The sequence below is a fragment of the Leptonychotes weddellii genome, chromosome 6 (genome assembly GCF_054177405.1).
Source record: "Leptonychotes weddellii isolate Sample4059 chromosome 6, ASM5417740v2, whole genome shotgun sequence".
NCBI classification, from domain to species: Eukaryota; Metazoa; Chordata; class Mammalia; order Carnivora; family Phocidae; genus Leptonychotes; species Leptonychotes weddellii.
Window position 1 is genome coordinate 61,504,119 of NC_138374.1, and position 23,408 is coordinate 61,527,526.

General features: G+C 50.1%; 1 protein-coding gene and 1 pseudogene across 1 annotated transcript in view; one reads left to right on the top strand and one right to left on the bottom strand.

The window, feature by feature from the left end:
- Nucleotides 1-1,444: 1,444 nt before the first annotated feature.
- Nucleotides 1,445-1,887, bottom strand: LOC115936692 (small ribosomal subunit protein uS8 pseudogene; annotated as a pseudogene).
- A 1,995-nt stretch (nucleotides 1,888-3,882) lies between these two features.
- GALNT2 (polypeptide N-acetylgalactosaminyltransferase 2) overlaps nucleotides 3,883-23,408 on the top strand; it is a 175,466-nt gene continuing 155,940 nt past the window's right edge. The window contains exon 1 of the mRNA XM_081823162.1: nucleotides 3,883-4,113. Coding sequence (XP_081679288.1) covers nucleotides 3,988-4,113 — 126 coding nt within the window. The 5' untranslated portion in view covers nucleotides 3,883-3,987. The remainder of the gene's footprint in view (nucleotides 4,114-23,408) is intronic.

The following is a 23,408-nucleotide window of genomic DNA, read 5'->3' on the forward strand; positions in this document are numbered from 1 at the left end:
CTGTTTTAAAATTTTTTCTCTTAAGGTTTTAGAACAGAGTTTCTGATATCTAGGAATATATATATTTTGCTTTGTGGTCAAGTTTTATATTTTTATGTTACCCTTAGTTCCTTCCTTTGTTTCTTAACCTTTTAACATCTGGGTGTGCATTTTATATGGTCTCCTTTGACTTCCACCTATTGCCTTTTTTTTTTTTTTTTTTTTTTTTAAAGATTTTATTTATTTATTTGAGAGAGACAGAGAGAGAGCATGAGAGGGGGGAGGTCGGGAGGGTCAGAGGGAGAAGCAGACTCCCTGCCGAGCAGGGAGCCCGATGCGGGACTCGATCCCGGAACTCCGGGATCATGACCTGAGCCGAAGGCAGTCGCTTAACCAACTGAGCCACTCAGGCGCCCCACCTATTGCCTTTTTATAGTCAATGATATATGATTCTGTTTTCTCTTTTCTCTCTCCCTTCTCCTTCAATTGCTTTTAGTTGTTGGTGTTTTACTTTACCAGAAATTATAATGCTTACATATTATTCTTCTACCAATTAAATATATAAATTGCTCTCCATCAGTCATTTTGCTGGCTTTCCTCTGTTTTCACTTGGATGGGGGAAGCCCACTCTCCACGAAAGGCATATAATGGTCTCTGAATTTTTGCACTCAGTTCCTTTCTGTTTGTTTATAGCTGCACACAAAAATCCTTGGCTGGTATTTTCTCACATTGAGTTTCTTATAAATGCCACTCCATTGTTGCCTTGCTTTGTATGTTGTTCTTAAGAAGTCTGATGCCAGCCTAAATTTGTGATCTCTATAAGTAATTTGATCTTGATGCCTTTAAAATCCAATAGTTTTACTAAGATACGTTTTGGAGTTGATTATTCCAGAACAGTTTTTCATGGTACTTGGAAGTTACTTTTGATACACAATTTAAATTTTTTCTTATTTCTGAATTCTTTTCTGGGATTACAGCTTTCCCCCAGTTTTAATTTCATAATTGACCTAACTATATAAGCACCGTATAAGTTGTACAGCATGACTTGACTAACATATATTGCAAAATGAGGAGCACAATAAAGTTGACATCCATCACCTCATAGATACAGAAGGGAAAAAAAAGTGTTGTTTTCCTTGTAGTGAGAACTCTCAGGACCTACTCTCTTAATAACTTTCAAATGTGCCATACAGCATTATCCATCATGATGTAGTTATGTTGAATATTACATCTGAGATTACAGTTTCTTTTTTTGTTTGTTCTGTTTGTTGTTGTTGTTGTTTTCTGCTTCACTGGTGTTTCTATTGAGGACTCCAGTTCTATGTAGTTTGGTTCTTCTTTCCTTTCATTTCAACCACTTCTCTTTGAATACTTTTTGCTTCTTTCTTTATCTTATTTTCAATTTCTTGATTATTTTCTTGCCATCCTTCAGTGTCCTTTTACATATTTTTTTTCCATTGAGGCGTTTTATTTGCAAGTATGTATTACATCCCTAGAAAAAGAATCCCAGGATTTTCCCTCCTGTGTGTTTTCGTCTTGCTTCTTCATGGTCCATGGTGCCAGCTGAGGTTGTCAGTACAATGAAACCAAACTGGGGGGACGGGAGCAGGTTATTCTGCCATTTTTCTGAATCTTTCAGTTGTACATCAAATCTGGGGCTGATCACTCCACACTTGTTTAACCTGCCCGTGAGGTTCACAACAATTTTCCCCACTCTGTGATCATGAATGATTTCAAATTCGCCAATTTAACCATGCTTCATCATCAGTGAGAAACAGGACGATGACTTTGGAGCATGGCCTAATAAGAACCTGGCGTTTGCCTCTCTTCTCAGCATTGTTAATGCTCTTGAGAGCATCTGCCAGGACATTCATGCATACCATTATGGCCGCACGGAAAGATGGCGGGAAGAGTCTTTTTACGTATTTTTATTTGACTATATTCTCCCGTGGGCATTTTATAATTATTCTTTGTTTCTCAGAGAGTACCAATTTCTTTCCTGAATTTGATCAACTTTTGTTACATTTCTTCCTAATTTTTGTCTAGTCTGTTCTTAGTTTTTGAATTTCTGATTGCAGTTGTCTATATGTATGCATATATGTATGTCTGTGTGTGCGCACAGGTCCACATACATGATGCTTTGTTCAGTTAGGTAGTTTGATCTGTGGTGTTACAGTTTCTCCTGCTTCCTGGTTTTATGTGTGTGTGTGTATTTTCATAGGCTGAAAATGTTAGGATTCATTTTTTTTTATCATAAGAAATGTGATTCCTTTTTTGTTTTCTTTTTATGGTAGCTTTGCATGCAGTCAATCTGATGTTATTCTGTTACTAGGAATTTTGACACAGGGTTCCCACTTCAAGAATGTTCTCTTCTATCTGTAGAGTGAAGTGAAGTTTTTAATAGATAACAGTGTCTGGGGGAGGGACTGACTGTCTTTTATTTCTGTAGGATCTTTAATTTGCCCTTTTTACTTCCTTCTTTCCCTTCACTACCAGGCCTCCAAAGGGCATTACCCTTTCTTTATTTATTTGACTTTTCCCAGAAGCAAGGCTTCTTCAAGGCTGCCACCTCCCGTCCCATTCTCTTTCAAACCTCTTCCCTGTTAAGTACCCGACCTGTGCAGTTTTAGTTCTTGGTGTTGGACTTTCTCTTTGTAGAGGCTTTAAGCCCGGACTTCACTTAAGTCCTTGGCAACAGCCGAGGGAGCTCTGCTGGAATTTGATGTCTTTTCTTTCTTCTACTTAAGAAGTAATTAGAAGTTCAGTTCACAGCATTGGCATTCCCTCTCCTAGCGGTGCTGAAGGCTTGTTGGTGTTTGTATTTTGCTGAAGATGTGAGTAGGGATTGAGATTCAGACAGCTGCCATTATCCTCCAGACTGGGAAGCTCCTGAAATCACTTTTGAAATACCAAGTGCCAACTAACATTTCTTTCTTTCCTAGGAGTACGGGAAACTTTGCATGTGTGTGGCAAGGGCATCGTCAAGGTTACACAGATTCTGTTACGAGACAGATGTGTCTTCCTGAGATGTTTATGTGTTAACTCTTCTTTCTTCTTTTAAGAAAGCAACAAATTAAAAGGAAAAGATTGAAAAAAAATTGCGTCCCTTCTTCCTCTTTCATGTTTATTAAAAACAAAATAAAACAAAAGAATCCTGCTATTCAGGGCTGTCCATTCTTGGAAAAATATTCCCTTGACCTCTCTTATTCTACCTGTGGGCCCCCATCTCTGACTAAATAATTACATAAAATTGACAGCTGGGGATCAGGGATGTTTCGCTGCAAGATTAGTAAGAAAACTGCAGAAGTCGGGTCCAGGAGGCGGGTTTGCACCAAAACACTCAGGTGGGCCGGCCAGTAAGAGCGAGGCCGTTAAGGGTCTGAGGCGGTCCCCAACACCCGGGACCCAAGAGGTGACAGCCTCGGCGGCGCGGCGCCAGGCAGCAGTGACCGCCAGGGTCCCGGGTGCGTGTGCACGTGTGTGTGCGCACGTCTGCGCGCGCTGCGCGCGGTCCCGGGCAGCCACCTGTCACTCACGGGGGCGGAGGGGCAGCGGCGGGGAGGACGCAGAGGGGGCGGGGCGGCGGCCGGAGCGGGGCGGTGCCGAGGCCCGGTCCCGCGGAGGCCCTCCCGGCGGAACCCACCCCCCCGCCACCCTCACCCCCGCGTGCTGCCGCCATGGAGACGCGGTAATCCCCTCCTCCGGCCCGCGCCCCGGCCCCCGCAGCCGCCGCCGATTGGTCGCCCTTTGCTCCCTGACCCGCTCGCCGCCTCCGAGGCCGCCGCTTCCTGCTCGGGCGCCGCGCCGCGCTCCCGGCCCGGGGCGGAGCTCGGGAGCCGGGCGCGCGCCGCCTTCGCCGCCGCCGAGCAGCAGCCCGCGCCGGAGGAGGAGCCGCCGCCGCGCCCTTCCCCTTCCTCCGCTCCTCCCCCGGCCCCGCTCCCCGCCCGCGCCGGCCCCAGGCAGCACTCGCGAACAGCGGCGGCCGCGGCCGGCGGCCGAGAGGGGAGAATGCGGCGGCGCTCGCGGATGCTGCTCTGCTTCGCCTTCCTGTGGGTGCTGGGCATCGCCTACTACATGTACTCGGGGGGCGGCTCCGCGCTGGCCGCGGGCGCGGGCGGCGGCGCCGGCAGGAAGGTGAGTGGGGCGCCCTGCCCGGGCCCGGCCACCCCCCCTCCCCTCGAGCCCCCGATTCCCCTTCCCCCGCCGGCCCCTTCCGCGCCGACGCGCCCCCTGCCCGGCTGCAGACCGCCTGCTCGGACGTGGCCGGCCGGGCACCGAGGGGGGCTCCCGCCCCTCCTGCTCCTCTGCCTGGACCTCGGCTCGGGCCCCCGCTCCCCTCCCCGGGCCTCCCAGCCGATTCCCCAGGGCACGGGGCGCACCCAGCCCCTCTGCGCTCGCGGGGCTCGGGAGAGGGCGACCCGGCGCAGCCCCGCAGAGCTGGGGACCCCGGACGCCTTTCTCGTCGCCGTAGGCGTCCTCCTCCGTAGATGTCCCCCTGTGTCTGCTCCACGTAATTGAAGTTGAGTCTTGTCCGGCCGCCGGGAGCCCCATCCCCAGCGGTGGGAAGTTTAGCGGTGGGGGTGTTGGGACACACAAAAGGGGTGGGAGGCGAGGAGGGAGAGGCGGCTGCCTTTCCAAAGTGTCATGTACAGGAGAAAGGAGTCCAAGTTTCTTTTCAGCCCTTTGATACAAGCCGCTGCAAATCCCCACCCCTTTCCCCCTTGTCACCCCGCGGCCGGAGATGGTGGTCGGGGGGCAGCTCGGGGTCTCTGCCCCTTTCTTCCTCTGCCCATTACCTCTGGGGGGGGGGGCGGGAATGCAGCCAGCCCCGCGCCGGATAGCGCCGGATAGAAGGGACTCCCTGGGCGGGTGTAAGCGGAGGGCCAGCGCGCCTCTGAGCCCCGAGTGAGGCTGGCCACCGACATTCTCCCCCTCGCCCCCCGACCTTCCCCTCTCGGCCCAGGCTTTACGCTCCGGCCGGCTCGGCCCCCGCCGCCCCCGCCGCCCGGCCGTGGCCCCCTGAGCGTGCCTTCCCCTGCCCAGCTGCCCGGTTACGCGGGGACGGTCCCTGTTCTATGGGTGTGCTTTGAGCAGTCTCCCAAGGGTCGAGTGGTTAGGCCGTGGGGACCGTGTGAGCCACCTGGACCGCTCGGCGTATTCGGGAGGAAATCGAGCGGCCAGAGCCGCCCCGACGGCGGGGTTCTGCGGCCGGGCGCCCGCTGGGAGCGGAGGGCTTTGGCTGTGCACATGCCGCCGGCGGGGTTGTGCTGTTTGGTGGGGAAGAGGCTTTGAAAGCCGCGTTATCTTTTCCAAAATCCTGTAACGCTCATTAGTGTGACGTTTAGTGTCACCGCAAACCCAGGAAAAATTCTGAGTTAATGGAGGTGGACCACGGGTTGGGCTGGCACTAGGGAATGATATTCTGGAACAAGGCAAACGGGACTGACTGTATTAGAACAGACTTTTTAGCCTTGAAGTCAGACACCGGTGAAGTAACGCTGAGGTTTGGCTGCTTCAGAGGTTTCCCTCCTGGTTTGTTTCTTTCTCCCATTCATTCATTCATTCATTCATTCATTCTCACCTGAAGGTACTAGATGGAGGTAGTAGGTATCTTGTTTGAGTCTTGAGAAATTGCATGGGTTTGCTTTATCTGGAGGGGGCAGAAGTGAAGTCTTTCCACGTGCTGAATTGGCCTAGCTTAGTTCTGAGCCAACAGTGTGCTCTTCGCCCAATTTTTTCTCTCTTTTTTTAATGCAGGGAACTGCTGTATATGTACCTGAAGTCTCTTGTTTATTCATCCGGTAGGAGCAGTGCAGCCCTTTGAAAACTACGCTCATGTGAAACTGGAATTATTTTCAAAACTTTGCTTTGCAGTTAAGTGGGCCTTGGCAGGTCCACATGGCCCGGTGTGCCGGTAGGACCTGGCAAAGCCTCTGCCTTTCATGCAAAAGAAAAACAAACAAATAAGCCACACTGGTATTTCTCTTTCCTTGGTTTGGCACTTTCATTAGTACATGTGATTAGAAATAGCAACAGTGTGGCCTTAGCATCCAGAGAGGCTGATTTCTCCCTGGTGGGCTTCATTCGGTGGCTGGGTTTTGACGGGTCCTCTGTGTTGACCTCTGAAGTGGTATCCTTAATTTAAAAAAAAAAAAAAAAAAAATCCAAGAACTCTTTGTGACCTAGTGGCAATAGGGAGGTACAGGGATCAGGTAGGGAAAAATGTGTGGGAAATGAACAATTATACATGGATTGGTGATTTGGGATTCTATTCTTTCTGTGAACGAACCATAAAATTTAATCCCACCTCTTAGAATGGTTTAGTGATTTGTCAGTTGGGGAAGAGGTGTGTAAATGCAATAGCTTTTGAAATCGCAGTAAAAGACTCATTAACTTAGTGTTGTGGACCCTGGTATAAAAGTCGAAACCGTGAGACTATTCTGGAGGGCCTGAATAGAACCCCGCTGTCCTGAATTTCCGAATCTAGAGTATAGAACTGCATAGTCTTCCTTCCTCCTGAAGTGTTTCCATGGATTTCAGGACTAAAGAGTCTTCAAATTTAGTTCATCCTTAGGATAAAAGGAAATATGTAGTTGATCACGTGGTATGCAAGTAAAGGCAGAATTTAAACACTAGCGATAGTTTTTTAGATGCAAGTGGAATTAATGTTTCTTCTCTTGTTTCATACTATGCTATAGTAAGTCAGGGCTCTCATTCTGTATTTAGCAATTTCTCTCCGCCCCGGAGTTTTTCACGGGGTACCAGGCTTCAGTATTAGGCTTTGGGGGATTGTCTGCCGGGAGCATGCCTGGTGTTTCTGCTGCTTCAGCACCCCCGCCCGGGCTTGTCACTGTGTGCCCTGCCTGTTAAATAACTCATCTCAGGACTGTTATTCTCCATTTGCCAAAACCCAGAAAGCCAACTCACCTCAGATTGCAGATCTAATAAAGTGAATAGGAGCAGGTGCTCAAAAGCAATCAAGACATTGCCACACCATTTGGGACTCAGTGCTGAGGTTCAGGGTGTGCGGTCAATCAGTTTATGTGTAATATTGTTTAAAATTATTTCATTTGTATAGATCTCTTCGCGCCTCCCATAGTTTGCTCTTTCTCCCTAAATTAAAGATTTGCACTCTGAGAATGGCTTTCCTTTAAGCCTCTTAAATGCTTTAAAAAATTTTTTTTTTTTAAAGATTTTATTTATTTATTTGACAGAGAGAGACACAGCGAGAGAGGGAACACAAGCAGGGGGAGTGGGAGAGGGAGAAGCAGGCTTCCCGGTGAGCAGGGAGCCCGATGCAGGGCTTGATCCCAGGACTCTGGGATCATGACCTGAGCCGAAGGCAGACGCTTAACGACTGAGCCACCCAGGCGCCCCTGATTGCTTTAAAATTTTAATCATGTTAAGTCTCCCCCATGCCTTGGCAAGTTGGTGGTGGATGGAGCTGTATAGAAGAGAAGAAGGGATTTCTGTTGTAGTGAACCTGCCTCTGGGTAAAGTGTGGCTGTTGAGGCTGGAAAGGGAAGGGTTTCCCAGTATGTGAAGGATGATTGCTCCTGAAAGAGAGTGTGTCCAGCCTGAGACTCCTGTCTGTGCTGCTCACATCCTTGGGAGGTAAGGGAAAGTGTTACCTGAAGGACATGGCCAAGGGCCTGGGCAGCCCTTTCGCTTTCCACCACCCTTCCTTGATGAGCAGGCACAGTGCTGCAGCCCTTGCTCTGGGGGTTCGAGGGTGGAGGACTTTGGGGGTGATCTTATAAGAGGCATTTGGGGGAGGAGGGAGTGATGAGGGGCCCCACTTGGCTGGAGCATGGGACATGTGTAGGGGAACAGTAGGATTTGAAATTGGAGAATGAGTTGGGGACTAGGCTGTTGAGAGGGCTCCGCATGCCAGGCTGACTTGTTGGTTCTTAATTTGGTCGATCCTAAGGAAACAGTCATGTGTTTTGAGCTGGGTAGTGGACTTTCACAGGAAGAAGAATAACATGGATCCATTTATTGGTACTAAGTGACCTTAGCTCTCTACCCCCTTCTGCTTGGTGACCTTTATTAATTAATTGAACTTCTCTGACCCTCAGTTTCTCAGCTTCACAGTGGGGATCATCATATTCACCTTGGGGCAGCAAGCTAAATGCCATTAGTAGGTGTTGAGGAATAGTAGACACCGAATAAATGGTTTTGAGGGTTGGGGGGGCATAAGGAAAAAGTAAACAGCCGAAATACTCTTTGAAAATATATTGAACCAGGAATCTGCAGTGTCTTCTTGCTCTCTGGGAAATCGTTGATGTTTTTATTTTTTCTTTTATCCTTCATCCATTCCTCTGAGATTGATCTGTTCGGTGTATTTGGGCGCGTACTAAAGAAGCTTGAATGACATTAAGGACTGCCTTTTGGGGAAGTGGTCCAGACATGCCAGCTCTCTGGTACCCAGCTGTGGTGTCAGAGTGGGGTTCCCACCTGTGGGCAGCCAGCAGGAAAGCTTGGGTGGAGGACACACCTTTTTCTGGTGGTTGTGTGAACAGTGGGAGTGGCTCTGTGTACGTGGCTCTAAGTGGAGATTTCTTGTGGCGAGGAAGCCGGCCCGTTCCACTCCCCACTAGGACCTGGGCTCCCCTGCTCTGCCTCTGCAGCCTTGCTTCTCCGGGCAGGAGGGGAGAGGCTGTGACTGCTCTCCTGTGACAGGTTTGAGGTGGGACATGAAGCCACCACGGGCCTTGATGGGTGTCAGTAGAGTGGGGGGGTCTGTGGGTGGACGCGCAGGAGGGGACCCATACTCTACCTCGGCACCTACGATCAGTTTTGAGTTTAAGGAAATTCCATTTGAGATGAGATTTTGAAGCTGGGGTAGGGAGGGCAGTAGTTGGGGGGGGGGCACTATAGCCAGAGAATCTGACAAATGGCACTGTAATAGCAACTTTTCTCCAAGGAAAATCAAGTTTCCCTGTTCCCGAGTTATGCTGTGGCTGCCTCGGGTGCGCAAACATAACGGAAGCAGATTGTGACGGATAAACACCACCGGAGCACTGAGCGCTTCCCGTAACCCTCTAGCAACACGAGAAAGCTGCTGTACCCAGTACAAAGTAGGGTCAGCTTGCTCGGGCTCTCAGACCTTGAGGTAGGGTTGCGTGTGGGCTTCAGGCCCTCTGTCAGTTTCCCCACCGTCCCTCCTCCTGCGTGGTGGGTTTCCTCTTTGGAACAGAGGAAGAGGTAATGAGAGGTGGTCAGGAAAATGATTGGGCATGCACACATTTACATCTATACATACATATAATATCTTGTTTCTGCCGTTCATGTTTTTCAGATCTTTGGGGAGCGGGAAGTTAAGTTTGGGAAAGATGTCGATTTCAAAGCAGGCAGTGCTGTGCTGCTTACCTTCTAGCAAAGCTGAGGCACTTGGCTTGGTGGAAGGAGGAGGAGGAGGAGGAGGTGGTGAGGGTGAGGCTACCTGGGGCAGAGACCCAGGCGCGCTCAGGAGTTGACTTTGAGGTTCTGGCTGAGATCCCCAGAAAGACACAGGGTATTCCTGGGGGGGAAAAAATCTATGAGGTCCCCTAGCTGGCCCAGCAGAATTCGTGGGATGAGAAAATAGCCAAACCTGGCCAAATCCACTCCCTTTTTTTGTTCTTCTGATTTTCTCCTTGTGAATCCTGTTCTGGAAAGTTCGCGTGGATGATGCTGAGACATACAAGCCAGGTGGATGTCCAGATGGAAACACCCATCCAGTGATGCCACACAGATTAAAACAGGGGGATGCTTCCATACTGGTTGTTAAATAAATGCCCCTCTCATGACCTCGAGGGACTCCCAGCCCCCGGCTGTCCTGGTCGCTTCCCTTGGGATCCCTCCTCCATGATCAGCAACCAAAGAATTGAAACCTGCCACCACAGGGGCCTTTTGGACCCTGAGTGTTGAGTGTGCCACTTGGACCCAAGGAAGTGTTGGCCTGGTCTCACTTCTCTGACCTGAAAGGTCACCTTTCCCTTGAGGGAGTGTTTGATTGATTCTCTGTTGCTATTGGGGACCCTAGTCCCCCTGCTGTTGTCTTGGATCCTTGCCTCCAGACTGCCTCATTGGTAAAGTTTTTGAAGGCGGACCTTCTGGCACTTCCACGAGCAAACCCTCCTGGATGGGTTTCCGGATAGGCTGGGCCTGGCGAGGAACTCTCCTCCATCAAGAGTTAGATCGAAAGTGTTGGAGGGAGCACCCCAGTAGACAGTCGTGCCCTCAGGGTGGAACCTGACCTTGTCTCTTAGCTGGCGTGAGGATTCTCTAGCCTTTGGCCATGTGCTTGACCTGAAGGATTGACTCTAGGTGAGGAGGTACCAGGAATGCCTGTCTGGTTTACCTGGCCACTCAAGAGAGCCTTCTCCACCTTTCTCCTTTCTGACCATGGGCCCATTTCTGGGAAATGCACTCGAGGAGCAAACAAGACCTTGCGTGGTGGAGCACATCCTCCCCGCCCTCGGCCCCTTGCCCTGGGCAGGTAGCTTTCTGTTCCTGGCCTCACTCTGCCCCTCGCAGCCTGGGGTGCGACATTCCGTCATGTCCAGTATTATGGGCCCGGGAAACACGGCATTTTCTACACTTTGGGTTTCGTAGCGTGCTGGAATGTAGAAGGCAGTGATTCATTGGGGCTGGGTTTGAAGAAACCAAAAACAGTCACAGAGAATCTCACTCCTGGGCCTAAATGGAAACCGCTTTCCTGGGCTTTGGGAATTCTGTGCCGTGTGCCCGGTTTCTTCCAGGAGCTGGCTGTTGGGCAGCAGCAGCTGAGGGTGGCTGTCTGGGGCCGTGAAGCGGGCCGCTCACTGTGGCTCACTGAGCTTTTGTGGGGCCGCCTGCCCGGGTACCCTGTCGCCTGGGCCTCTGCCCTCCCCGGGTCTCCCAGGCCCCGAGTGCCGGCCACCGGATCCTGCCAGGGCCGGCTGTTTCTTGCCAGCTGACTCTTCGGGAGGAGGAATGGTCAGCACGGCCAGGACAGAGTTACTGGATTTCCAGAGCCCAGCCCTGGACCCGTGTTTTGTCAGGGTCAAGGGGCCTTTGGGGGCGTGGTCAGTCCAGATCAGGGTTGCTCAGTCTTGACCTGGTTGACATTTCGAGCTGGATCGTCTTGGTTGTGTGGGGTTGCCCTGTATGTGGTCAGGTGTCTAGGGGCTTCCCTGGCCTCCACCCCATATGTGACGACCACCACGTGTCGCCTGGAGGACACAGTCCCCCCTCATTTAGAGCCGCTGCTGTGTCTCTGTTAACTTTGATTTCTTTTCTTCTCCCTGTGACCTTTGCAGACCCTGTTAGACCCCTGCAGAACGGGACGTCCTCTTCGTGTGGTCTGGGCTGGAGCCCTGGGCCAAGGGTTTTAATCTAATAAACACTTGCCCTGTTAGCACCCGCGGTGTGCCAGGCCCCGTCCTAAAGCTGCCGTATCCGTATGAACTCAGCGACTCCTCATAACAGCCCTTTCGTTCCTCTCATTTTACTAATGAAGCCCGAAGCACAGAGAGGGTAAGGCACTTTCCCAAGGTCGCGGAGCCGGGGGACGGCAGACCCAGAGTGGTCCGCTGGGAGGCCTCTGTGCGGACCCCTGGAGGCAGGGGGCTTTGTCCGCAGCACAGGGCCCGGAGGTGTGTGCCAGCCCGCCGGAGTGGCCTGTGGCTTGCTCTCTGGAGCCGGGCTTCCCCTGCTCCCTTCCCTGCTTTTTGGCACTGCCCTCGTCCTGCTGCACCATGTCGGAACGTTCCTGGGAGGCATTTTGGAGCACACTCAGTAATGCTTTGATGGTAACGTCGGTCCATTTTGCTTTTTTCTTCGTTTTCACCTTTTGCGCCAAGAGAGGTTTTGTGTGTTCTTATCCGCCCGACGTCTGTTTGTCCCGAAGACGACATCCTCAGCTGCCCCTCTGGCAGGAGCAGAAATGAAAACAGGCTCTGGTCCCTTTTATTCATTCTTTCAATGAGTATTTCTTCAACCCCTGCTTTGTGACAGGCACTATTTCGGTATTTGGGAATATGACAGCGAATATAACAGACAAAATTCCTGTGCTCATAGAACTTTCATGCGGGGGTGGGGAGAGGGTAGCTAGATCAAAACATGACAGGTAAGAAAATGATACAGCGTGGAAACAGGTGCTAAGTGCCATGGGAAACACAGCAGCGTAAGGGGCTTAGGAACGGGGTGGGGGTTGTCGTGTTACCGCGGTGGTCCCTCCGGCTCGATGGGGAAGTGAGGCTTGGGCAGCTTTGAGCCAAGACTGGAAGCTGGTGAATCTCTGCTTCACCTGGGGCTCTCTCTGCTTCCTATGCAGCCCCTTGTTTTAGCTGTGTCCTGTCTTTTGGTGATACTTCCTTTTGCTGGCCTTTGCTAAATTGAGCTGGTTTTCTTTCCCGTAGCTTGTTGCCTTTGGTTTGTCACAGGTGAAATTTCCTCTGTGACGTGGAAATCTTGGGTCTTCTTGTTGCACTGGTGTCTTGGGTGACGTGTGTACTCCTCCTAGTGAAAATGGTGTGCGTACTCCCATGCCCCCGGCTCCCACTTCAGACCTGGGACTGCTTGAGGTGCCTGCAGGGTAATTTGCTCGTTGACTCAGTAGAATGTGCTTGTGGAACAATCTCGTTGCTTGCTCTCTGAGCTGATCTCTGTGAAATGCTAGGTTGGACCAGGTAAGCATCCATTGTCCATTGTTGAGTGCACTATTAAATGACATTGCACATGGGTAGAGTGCTTTCCATGCATATTATCATGTAATGAGAAATCCTTGCGGGTCTTTGTGCACCTGCTTTAGCGCAGGATTTCCACTGTGATGTAATCTCTGTGAGTTTCTATGGGTGATGGGGCTTGTTGATTTCTGCAGGAAAACCAGCCCATAGGAAACCAGAGGTCAGAAACCTGCCTGATACCAGGGCTTTGGAGAGGTCGTTCTTGGCAATGTGGGTTACGTTGAGGCTCTGCAGTCTATAGTATTTGTGGGAAATAAAATGGATATGTGGCTTTATTGCCCACAGCCGTTGTAGGGGAGGTGGGACGGTAGGAAATTGCAGGTCCTCCTGGTTCTCACGGGGAAGTATCCAGCTGCTTTTCAGAGAAAATGTTGGCATTTATGAGGTTATTAGATATTTTATGAGTTTACATTCGATGCCCCCAGTGTGTTTCTGGATACAACAACTGGAACATTTGCATGGCAGCAAAGGAAAGGTAATTTTAAAGACCTTCAGACTTAGGAGCGGTTGTGGTGGTTTCTTTGTCTCTGCTTCTTCAGAGGCCAGTGCGGGGAGTGAACTCTTTTCTTTGCGGAAGGGTGCTGCTCTAGAAAGATCACATACTTCAATTGAAGGGTCCGTCATAGCTGAATCACCCGGGAGAGCGTGAGCAGCTGATGTAAATTAGAGGTCTGCATTTGGGAGATGCCCATAAACTAAGCACTCTGTTATCAGGAGGTGGCGAGTGGTGGTGACTCTTGTCCAGGGGGTTGTCCAGGGCTGTCCTGGATTATGGGCCACTTGGCCCAGCTGGGACGCCTTCAGGTCTCATTGTCTCGGCGCTTTCCGCCTCAAGGGCTCTCCTGTTGACCTAGATTTGGAGCTTTTGCTCTGTGACCTTCACAAGGCTTAACCTCTTTTCCTCTCTTTTCACTGCCCCCTCTGCCCACTCCGGGCCCTTCCCTGCGCCCTTGTGCCAGTCAGCTCACCCACTTGTTTTTCTGCTGCTCACTTTTGATAATCACTGACTTTCCCCTTCATAGATAATATACCTCTTTTTATCATATCTAAAATGCCATTTTTCATACAACCATTATTTTATGTACCACCAGGCAAGGAAAAAAACGCTGTTCATTGAACTGTGATACAATGGTTTCTTTATCAGTTAACATTTTTATTTGTCTACTTATTTAAAGAGCTCTTTTAGACTTCATTAGACATTGATTTTTCCATATATCACTCTTGTGCATAGATAAAAAGGAAAATGCACATGAAATATATTGGGTAAGGGGTTCTTAAAATTTTTCCAGTATCTAGTTTTTAACTCAGAGATATTTGTGCCTGTTTTCCTCAAAGTTTTCTGGGTCACCAAGACCTTTGGTGATGCAGCATTAAAAAAAAAAAAAAAATCAATGAAAGCGCTAAAAGCTCTTGGTTCTGGGCTCTTAATGCAGCTTGGCAATTACATAGAATTATCCAGTTTTTGACTCATTTGGGAATTTTCCTTAATTCCCCAATTCAACATCCATTTCTACCCCATTTGATTTGGTTTCTAAGGATTATGAGTGCTTTCTTGTTGTTTCTGAGATTTTCTTCCAGGCCACTGATGCACATCATGTGGGCTTTGCTGCTGGTGTGTTGTATGTTTGAGCATGTGCTGGTCATGAGAGGTGCATCATGGCCCTTGCCTGACCCACAGCATCATAACAGTGTCCTTCATTGTGAGGTGCGTCCCAATTTCATGTCAAACTGTGAAAAATAGTGCAAATTAGAATTGATGAGTTACGGTCTTCTTTTTCTCCTGTGTGAGAGAACTCACCTTTATGAGAACACAGCTCCAGGCCTCCTGTCCTTGATAAAGGAAAATGGTAGCCCTCATTGGAATGTGTCCATCTGTTCACTCCCAAATCCCAGGATCCATGTAAACAGAAGTTTACTTCTTTTTCTTTTTCTTTTTACTTCTTTTTATTTTTGAGAGATGAACAGTGATGAGCATGAGTCCATTCAGAAACTCTTGGGAGCATTCTCTGTCTACAAGTTAGCCTGTTGAATGCTGGGATCTGCAGAAGTGAGCAAGGCACTCTGTCTTGCTTCATGGAGCTCAGAATCATGGAACAAACCAACTAAAGAAAGACCTAAAAAGAAAAAAAGAAAGAAAATTAGGGGTAAGTTGAGCAGGGACTGGATAGTAGATGAAATGAAAAGCATCGTTACTGATTTTATTAGTGGCAGTAATGGTCTTGGGGGGGTTGTTTTTTGAAAATCCTTATCTTGTGTAGATCCAATCTAAAGTGTTTATGGATGATGACACCATGTCTGGAAGGAAAACTATGGGAATTTGACTGATGGGTACCTAGGGTCCATCCTACTATTTTATTTTTTGTACTTTTGAAAATTTCATTAACATTTAAAAAAAAGTTTATAGATGTTTGTAGCTAAAACTAGCAAACTGGGTGAAAACTGATACTTTTTTAAAACACAGCTTGAAGGCTGAGTGATGGAGTCAGTGGAAGGTTTCTGCTCCCAGTTTCTGTTCTCCCAGGCGATGCTGCAGCCCCACCTGAGTGTCTTACATTTTGGTCCAGTTCTGACACGGTCTACCTGGAGACAGCGTGAGATGCCGCAGGTCAAAGGCTCCGTCCTGCAAGATTGTCCTCTACTTCTGATGCCAGTCACAAGCCCAGGTTTTCACCTTTGCTTCTGACTGACGGGCTCTACATTAGAGGTTCCCACCACCCTTTTTTTGGGTCCAATTAGTTTGCTAGAGCAGCTCACAGAATTCAAGAAACCCGTTTACTGACTAGATAACTGGCTGATTACAAAGAATATCAAAGGGTATGAATGGACAGCCAGATGAAGAGATACACAGGGCAAAGTCCCAAACAGAGAAGCTTCTGTCCTTGTGGAGTTTGGGGCCTGGCATGGTGGCACGTAGAAAGGTTCTGGTTCTCCAGCCTGGAAGCTCTTCGAACCCCCTCCTTTGGGGATTTTATTATGTAGGCATGATCGATCAAATCATGGGCCACTAGTAATTTATTCAGTCTTTTGCTCCCCACCGGTCCCCAGAAATCAGGGGGGTGGGACTGAAAGTTCCAGCCCTCTAGTCACATGGTTGGTTCCCATGGTGCTTTCCAAAAAGTCACCTCATTAACATAAACCCAGTTGTGGAAGGGGCCTTGTTATGAATAACGAGACACCCATTTCACCTTTCTGGCTTTAAAGAGTTTTCAGGAACAGAGGACAACAGACCGAATATTATGAGAAAAGATGCTCCTGTTGCGCTCAGGAAATTCAAGGGTTTGGGGAGTCATGAGCCAGGAACTGTGGACGAAGAGTATATATGTATTTCTCATAACTCACAGTATCACAGTTAGCAAAGATCTACATCAGCCTCGTGTATCCTCTGTAATTTAGGAATATCCAGTGGTGATTCTTTCCAAAGGATGCTTCAGAAGTTGCCTAAGATCCTGGAATTGTCACCTGTACCAGCAGGAAAACATTCTTACATTTGATACCATTTCTTCTATAAAAATTATCTAGGGGCGCCTGGGTGGCTCAGTCGGTAAGTGTCTGCCTTCGGCTCAGGTCATGATCCCAGGGCCCTGGGATTGAGCCCTGTATTGGGTTCTGTGCTGAGTGAGGAGTCTGCTTGTCCCTCTGCCCCTCCCCCCATTTGTGATGCTCACGTGTGTGCGCTCTCTCTCTCAAATAAATAAAATGGCTTCAAAAAACTATCTAAACTCTTAGGAAATGGCTAGTGTTGGTGATCGTTTTGGTGGTAGAGTGTCAGTTGAGGGTGTTCTGTGAGTTTGCTTGCACCTAACCAGGCTGCTCAGTGGCCCAGAGACCGTATCACCCCCCAGAGTTTGGTGTGGATATTATATCACATTGATTACACCCTTCTCATCTGACAGGTGAGAGTGGGCAGAAAACACGTCTCTGTGAGTTTAGTCCTTCTAGCTTTTCCACTCGTCCTGGGCAGTTTGCATGTTGTAATAAACAGTCCATTAGGAGCCGTGCATGATTTGGGAAGCCAGGGTGGGAGACCTTTAATAAACATGTATTATTCCTTTTTTTTGTTTCCCCAGCAGGCTATTATTGCTAACACCTCATATTTTACATTGAATCTGTAAATGAGCGATTTGTGACAAATGTATGATAATTCATGTTTTCTGGAAGGTATAATTCCTGGTACTTCAAATTTATATCAGCGTTGTCACTGAGATGCCCCAAACACTCTAGAGACATTGCTTGTTTATCTTTCATTTCTGCATGCCCAGAAGAATGTCAGGAGCTAGTTTTTCTTCCTGCACTCACGTGTACGGTTTCCGGCGGGCCCCAGGTCGTGAACTTGCCCCCCAGGTCATGCGGTAGCAGTGTCGGGGCTAGGATTGTCATGGTCCCCCGGGTACCTAAAATACGCCTTTGGAGAAAGCCTTGGCCAATCCTGGTTTTAGAGCTGCAGTCCCGGACCCAGGAACGAGTTACAAACCGCAGGTGCAGGCCTGGAAGGTGCGGATCGCTGGGACTGGGGGTCATCTCCGTCACCTTTTCATTGCAAGCTGCTGATGTGTGTGAGCTGACTGAGCAAGGCAGGGGAATGGTCTGGGTTCTTAGGTGATCTGAGCTCCAGCCTGAGCTTGGGCATCACGGAAGTAGCCTGGCCGGGGTGGTCCGGGCCTCATAGACGGGCTCCTGGAGGCAGGTGGGTCCTCCTGTGCAACATCCCTGTGTGAGGGCTGCTGAGGCTTGTGCTCTGTCCGCACTGCGCTGGCCCCAGAATGGCATTTCTGAGGATCTGGTCCGTCTAGTTTCTCATGCAAGCATCGGAAAGTGCTGGTGTCCTTCCCACCTGCACCATAGGTGTCTTCAAGCAAAGCTGTCCTCAGTACTGTGAGATTTTATTTTAGGTTTCAGCAGCAGCCAGGAGGCCCCTTTTGAGGGCTAGAAGGTGTTCAGGGTCCGAGCTGCCACAGAGCAGAGTCTCGATGACCCAGGCTCCGTGTGTGACATGGGGCAACTTCTGAGCACTGGGAGCTCGGCCCGCTTGGCCCCCGAAGAGCTGGTGTCCGGAGGGGGCCTGAGTCTCAGGGGCAGCTCAGGAAATCCACGTTGGGGCAGAGCCCAGAGAGACTGTGCAGGGAAGCTCTCGGCAGGGGAGCCGGCTCTGGGGTGACGTGGCGGAGGGGATGTGTCGCACGGGGGCGTGGGCCTGGGTTTGAAGTCTGGCTTCTCCAGTTAGCTATGGAAACTCAGGCAAGTTACTTAACTCCTTTGTTGCTCAGTTTCCTCATTTATGTGTCTTATCGGGTTGTTCAGAAGTCAGAATGGGGCCTGGTACTTGGGTAGTAAGTGCCCCTAACCACTGGTGCTGATGTAAACTCTCAGGTTGTTAGAGTGACAGGTGCTGGCTCCCCGAGCTGGGCGGGGCTGCCCTCCGTGGCCGGTGTTCACCAGCCCGGGGCTCCTGTGCCCTCTGCCATGTTGAGGCAGACGGGCCTACTTCCCCAGGATGGCCCTCCACCTCCATGGACCTTGCCTGCAACCTTCGCCTTGGAAGGAGGGTAAGGACATAAGGGATTCCTGCAGCCCTTGCACCTTCTCCAGTGAGGAAACTGAGTCCCAGGGCGAGTGGGTGAGTGGGGCAGGGTGCCCGGGCGGCCGGGGTGGGCACGGAGTGGATGCGGGGTCTGCGGACTGGATGCAGGAGGCGGGAGGCTGGCACCTTCTCCAGTGCGTCGTTAATGAGAGCTTATGTCCCGATTTTACCCCTTAATCTCTCGTCTTTGCAAATTACACCAGGATGTGGTTTTTAACTATGTGACTGTATAATTAATTTTTTACCTCTAATTGGCAATTGGTTTTTTTCAATATCTTGAGCTGTTATTATCTGAATGCAGCGTGTTATTTGAAAACTTTTCCACAAGGTTTTAATTAGTAAACGTTCTTTTAGTTTCATTAGTTCAGTTTCTGGCTTGCTTTTGAAACCATAGGTGAGTGACAAGTGGAAGACAAATTAATAATCGTGGCAACACAACAAAGCTGCCACCCCACCCCCCCCCGTGAGTGCTGAGGACTAGTTCTGTCAATTAGCATGGTGTTCGTGTGGTTTCCTCTGATGCCTCTAATTAAGACAACTTACAACTAGACTACAGATTAATAGATATACGGCGTGATGATTTCAAGAAAGAACAATCCATGCAGAACCCTGGATGTTTGGGGATGATAACTCAAAGAGGCCAGGTTCCGATGCTGCTGGCACTCTGACCTCCATTTCCTCATCTGTGGAAAGGGTTGTTGGAATTTCGTGAGCTGCAGGGTGGGGGTGCGGGATGCTGACCAGTGTCGCGACAGCCTCCTTTTATTTTTCCCGGCACGTGGGCTTCTTCTCCTCTTCTGCAAAGGCTTCTGGGGGCCGACTCTGGGCTTCTCTGCTGGACAAGGAGGTTTGCTTGGAGGAAGACACCCTAGTGGGTGGTGACATCATGGTGTGACTCACTGGACTAAGGATTGGGCATGAAATCAGGTGCAGAAGCCCCTGTTGGTGAAAGCTTTCCCTTCCTTGGTGGTCTGTCCCCCTTTCTTAGACCACATGGAATCGCTGGGCGTACGTAGGGAGGTCCCTGTTTTTAAGGTGAAGCTGTGGTGCTGAGCAAGACCAGAAGTGTCACATTGGGGTTACATTTTTAAGATATCGTAATTGGTCAAAGTGCAGTGTGGTTCTCAGGGGCACGAGAACGGAGCAGACCTGATGGATTAATGGCCTGAGGGAGTGAGCTGATGGGAGGGCAATTTCATGGGTGTCTGCCTTCAAGTCCTGCCTTCTCAGTCCACAGATGTTCAGTTTGGGCATCTCCTCCCAAGGCCTCTGGAGCTGGCCCACCCTTGGAGATCCCACCAGTGCCCCGTGGCCCCCAAGGTGGGCTCTTCTCGTCCCTCCCCCTCCGTGCGGAGCTGGGGGAGAGTCTGGCTTAGGAACCTTCCATACGGTCTGCAGTATTTATTTGTTCCAAGAAGGGAGTGTTGCATTGTGAGAAGGAGAGTCCTGGCTTTGGATGTCTGCACACGGAGAAATAGTGGACAAAGCCTAGAAACCTAGCCCTTGCCCTGCCTGACAGTCAGGACGCTGAGTTCACAGAACATACCCATTTAAGTGCTAATTAGGCACCTGGGATGATGGAGCCGGGGAGCCAGGCTAAGAGATGACCTTTAAAGGTTGTCTGCAGACCTCTGATACTTGCAGCACATTGAGATGTCTCAAGATAGAGAATCCCCGTTCTAAGGCATTGCTCTTTCCTTTAAAAAGGCTGTCTGGGCTTGTTAAATGGTGCCCAGAGAGTTTAGGAGATGGACAGCATTCAGCATTTAGTTTCTTCTGGGTGGTAACAACAGGGACACTATGTTTGTGCTCAGCGTCTCTGGAATGATTGGGACCAACTGTACCTGTGTGTGTATGAAGCCTTGAAGATCCCCCTGGGCATCTCGTAGCCTTTCCCCCGGGAGGGGGCCCTACTGCTCCGTCCTCTGATCTGTGTGCCAGTGGAGGGAAGTGGTGCCTGGGACAAAGGAGGAAAGGGCCTGGAGCATGGGGTTGGCTTGGGCTCTTCTCAGCAGCCCCCGACACTGGGCTGTGTGCCCATGGGGGAGGAGATTTGCATCTCCAGAATCCTGCTAGTCCAGCAGATAGCAAGGCACAGCCTTCCACTGTCCCCGGGTCCCTCACCATGTGCCACTGTTGATACCCAGGACCTCCCCAACCTGCCCTGCGGCACCATGTAATTTTTAATTGCCTGTATCCCACAGGCTGTTGAGCGTCTTGAAGGCTGGCATGTGCTTAGCTACTCCCCTTCCTGCTCTCCTCCCTCTTGCAGAGATGCATTAGCAGCCATGGTATATCGAACCTGAGGGAGGCTTTGGGGAATGAGGCCCTTGTGGGCCTGGGAATCTGCATTCTGGGGGGGTGCAGGTTGAAGGCCACCAAACCGGTATTGGATAGCCCTACATGGAGCTCCAAGGGGGCTCACATAATCAGCAGAAAGGACGGGGTGGGGGGGGGGCATTTGGGGAAGAAGGATCTAGCCATGAGGATGTGGTAGAAGACTGTCCAGGCATGGAGAGGAATGTGCAAAGGTCCTGAGGCCAGAGTGAATTTGGTGTGGTTGGGCAACTAAAAGCAAAAAGAAAGTGGCGAATGGAAGCACGGTGGGCAAGGGAGGCACCAGGTCAGTAAGCATTAGGAATTTATTCATGTGTGTCATTGGGTTCCCTAAGTGGGGCTCAACACCTGGCACTCGGTTGGTGCTCTGTAAACCTTGGTCAGCGAGATGAATCTCAGACTGGTGGGGTCACCGTGATGAGAATGGCCACGAGCCCAGACTCAGTGGAGGGTCTGCTGTTTGGTAAACCCTGCCGTACTATTATAACACATGCTTGCCCCTGCCACCACCCTTCCCTGGGCTTTTCCCCTGCTGGGTGACCTAGGCTTGACTTAAAAGTCACTTGCCCCTTTAGGCACTGTCTCCGGTCTATAACAGCTGTGGTCTGGCAGACATGGTCAAGGTAGGGAGTCACTATCATTTCTGGGTGTAAGTCTGGCTTTTCCCCAAGTGCAGTGCATCCTAGAGCGTTTTTTTCCTCCAGAAATACTGCATTGCTGTTGCGGCCGAGCAGGCCCCCGCTTTATCTGTGTGCTATTAAATCACTGGGCCTTAATCAGTGTGGGGGAGCCGCTTCACCTCGTCGGAGGAGTGCGGGGAGACCATGCAGGGGTGCTGAAGTCGAGGAGAGAGAGATAATGAGCAATAGAATTATCAGTTGTTTTTAAACTCTCTTAGTTCCTTCCAGCTGTATTTAGCAAAGAGTTTTTCATTACAAGCTCTCCTTCCACCAATTCATCATCATAAAACTGCTCTGCATTTAGATGGTAATCTGGAGGCAGTCACCTAGGTTAAAGTAGTCTCTGGGCAGTCTGGCTGTGGAGGAGACCTGCTGATAGACTCGGAGTAAGCATCTGATGTGCTCTTATTCATTACATTCCTGAGTTTTGGGAGCTACCTCTGACTGCTTATTTTAATGCTCTGTGCCTTCGACGACCACTTATGAGATAAAGCTGTGTTGATAACACCACCTGCCTTCTGTTATAGCGGATGGGAGATTTAGGGCATCAGACAGACAGGATGGAGGTGGATTTATGTTGTGAAATGTGGGGACACCTCTAGGCAATACTCTGGGAGGCCATTGGGTGGACGCACAGTCTGTTCACACCTCAGTCAGCGCCCCTGAAGTCATTGGACGCTGCTGCTTGCCAAGGGAGCAAGGTCTTCAGGAGCATCTGTTGGAATGCCTGCAGCAACTTGCAAAGTGTTTGAAGCCAACCTGCCAAGTTCAGGGAGGAACGCAGGTGCCACCAGAAATGTGCCGGGCGACAGGGGAGAGTTCTGTCCGCCTCTGTGGAATGCAGAGAACCAACAAGAGTAAATTTACTCCAGGACTTGGCATTCTCAGGAACCGAGAAAGTTCTGTCCTCCCTTATTTGTAGAGTTTGGAGGTACAAAATAATGAGACCTGGGGGGATGGCACCTGGAGTCATTTGAGCAAGAATTTAGAATGGATAGTGGTGATTAGCGACACAGCGCATCCCTCTGCCCTGCACTGAGAAGTGGTTAGTTCAGCCTTTAAGCACTAGTGGGTGAGTGGGGTGCAGGTGGCTGGAGAAATGCCCAAGTCAAGGGAAAAGGGAGAACAGGGGGAGAGGGAAGCCTGGAGGGAGAATTTCCTGCAGCACGACTCACTCCCCTTTGGAGGTTGGAGCTTTCTGTCTCTTACATTTTGGGGGGTGTTCCTATTGGCTGGGGAGGAAGACAGCTATAAAACGAGTTCTTTGTGTGCCGAGGGCATTGATTACCCTTTTGGCTCCTTGTTCCTCCTTGCCCCTCACCCCCACCCCGCAGGACGTAACTTCTGCAGAAATGAGGATTCAATTGCAGACTGAACCTCCTGCATTGGATCTCCTGGAGCAGTTAATAACTTACTATTAATAACATGGATTTAGGGCACAGCACTTTCTGCCCAGCTGTGTGTTGGCCATGCTGCTTGTGCTTTCGGGAACCCTGAGAGTGTGCACAGAGAGGTGGCGTGGGCAGCTTGGGGCTTTGGAGTCATTGCCTGAGTCCGGTCTCAGCCCTTCTTAACTGCTGTCTATCCCTGGACAGGTACCTTCCTTAAGTCTCTGTCACCTCCTCTGTAAGATGGAAATAACAGGGCCTTTTCTGTTACAAGGATTAAATGAGATGTTGTCTGTCCAGCACTTCGTATAACCGTGTGCCCCGGCACATAGGTAGAAAGCGCTCAGCATAGTGTGTATGTGCGTGTGCGTGCGTGTTGTCTTTAACTCAGCTGAAAGTCATTTTCTGTCTGCAGCTGCAGACATGTGCACTTGTGCATGTGCACGTACACACACATACAGCCCTGCACTCCCACGTCTTTGCTTCTTCCTGGCTGAAAAGGTGTAGATGTCATTTCATTAGAAATGCGAAGTTCTGGGCGCCTGGGTGGCTCAGTTGGTTAAGCGACTGCCTTCGGCTCAGGTCATGATCCTGGAGTCCCGGGATCGAGTCCCGCATCGGGCTCCCTGCTCGGCAGGGAGTCTGCTTCTCCCTCTGACCCTCCTCCCTCTCATGCTCTCTGTATCTCATTCTCTCTGTCTCAAATAAATAAATAAAATCTTTAAAAAAAAAA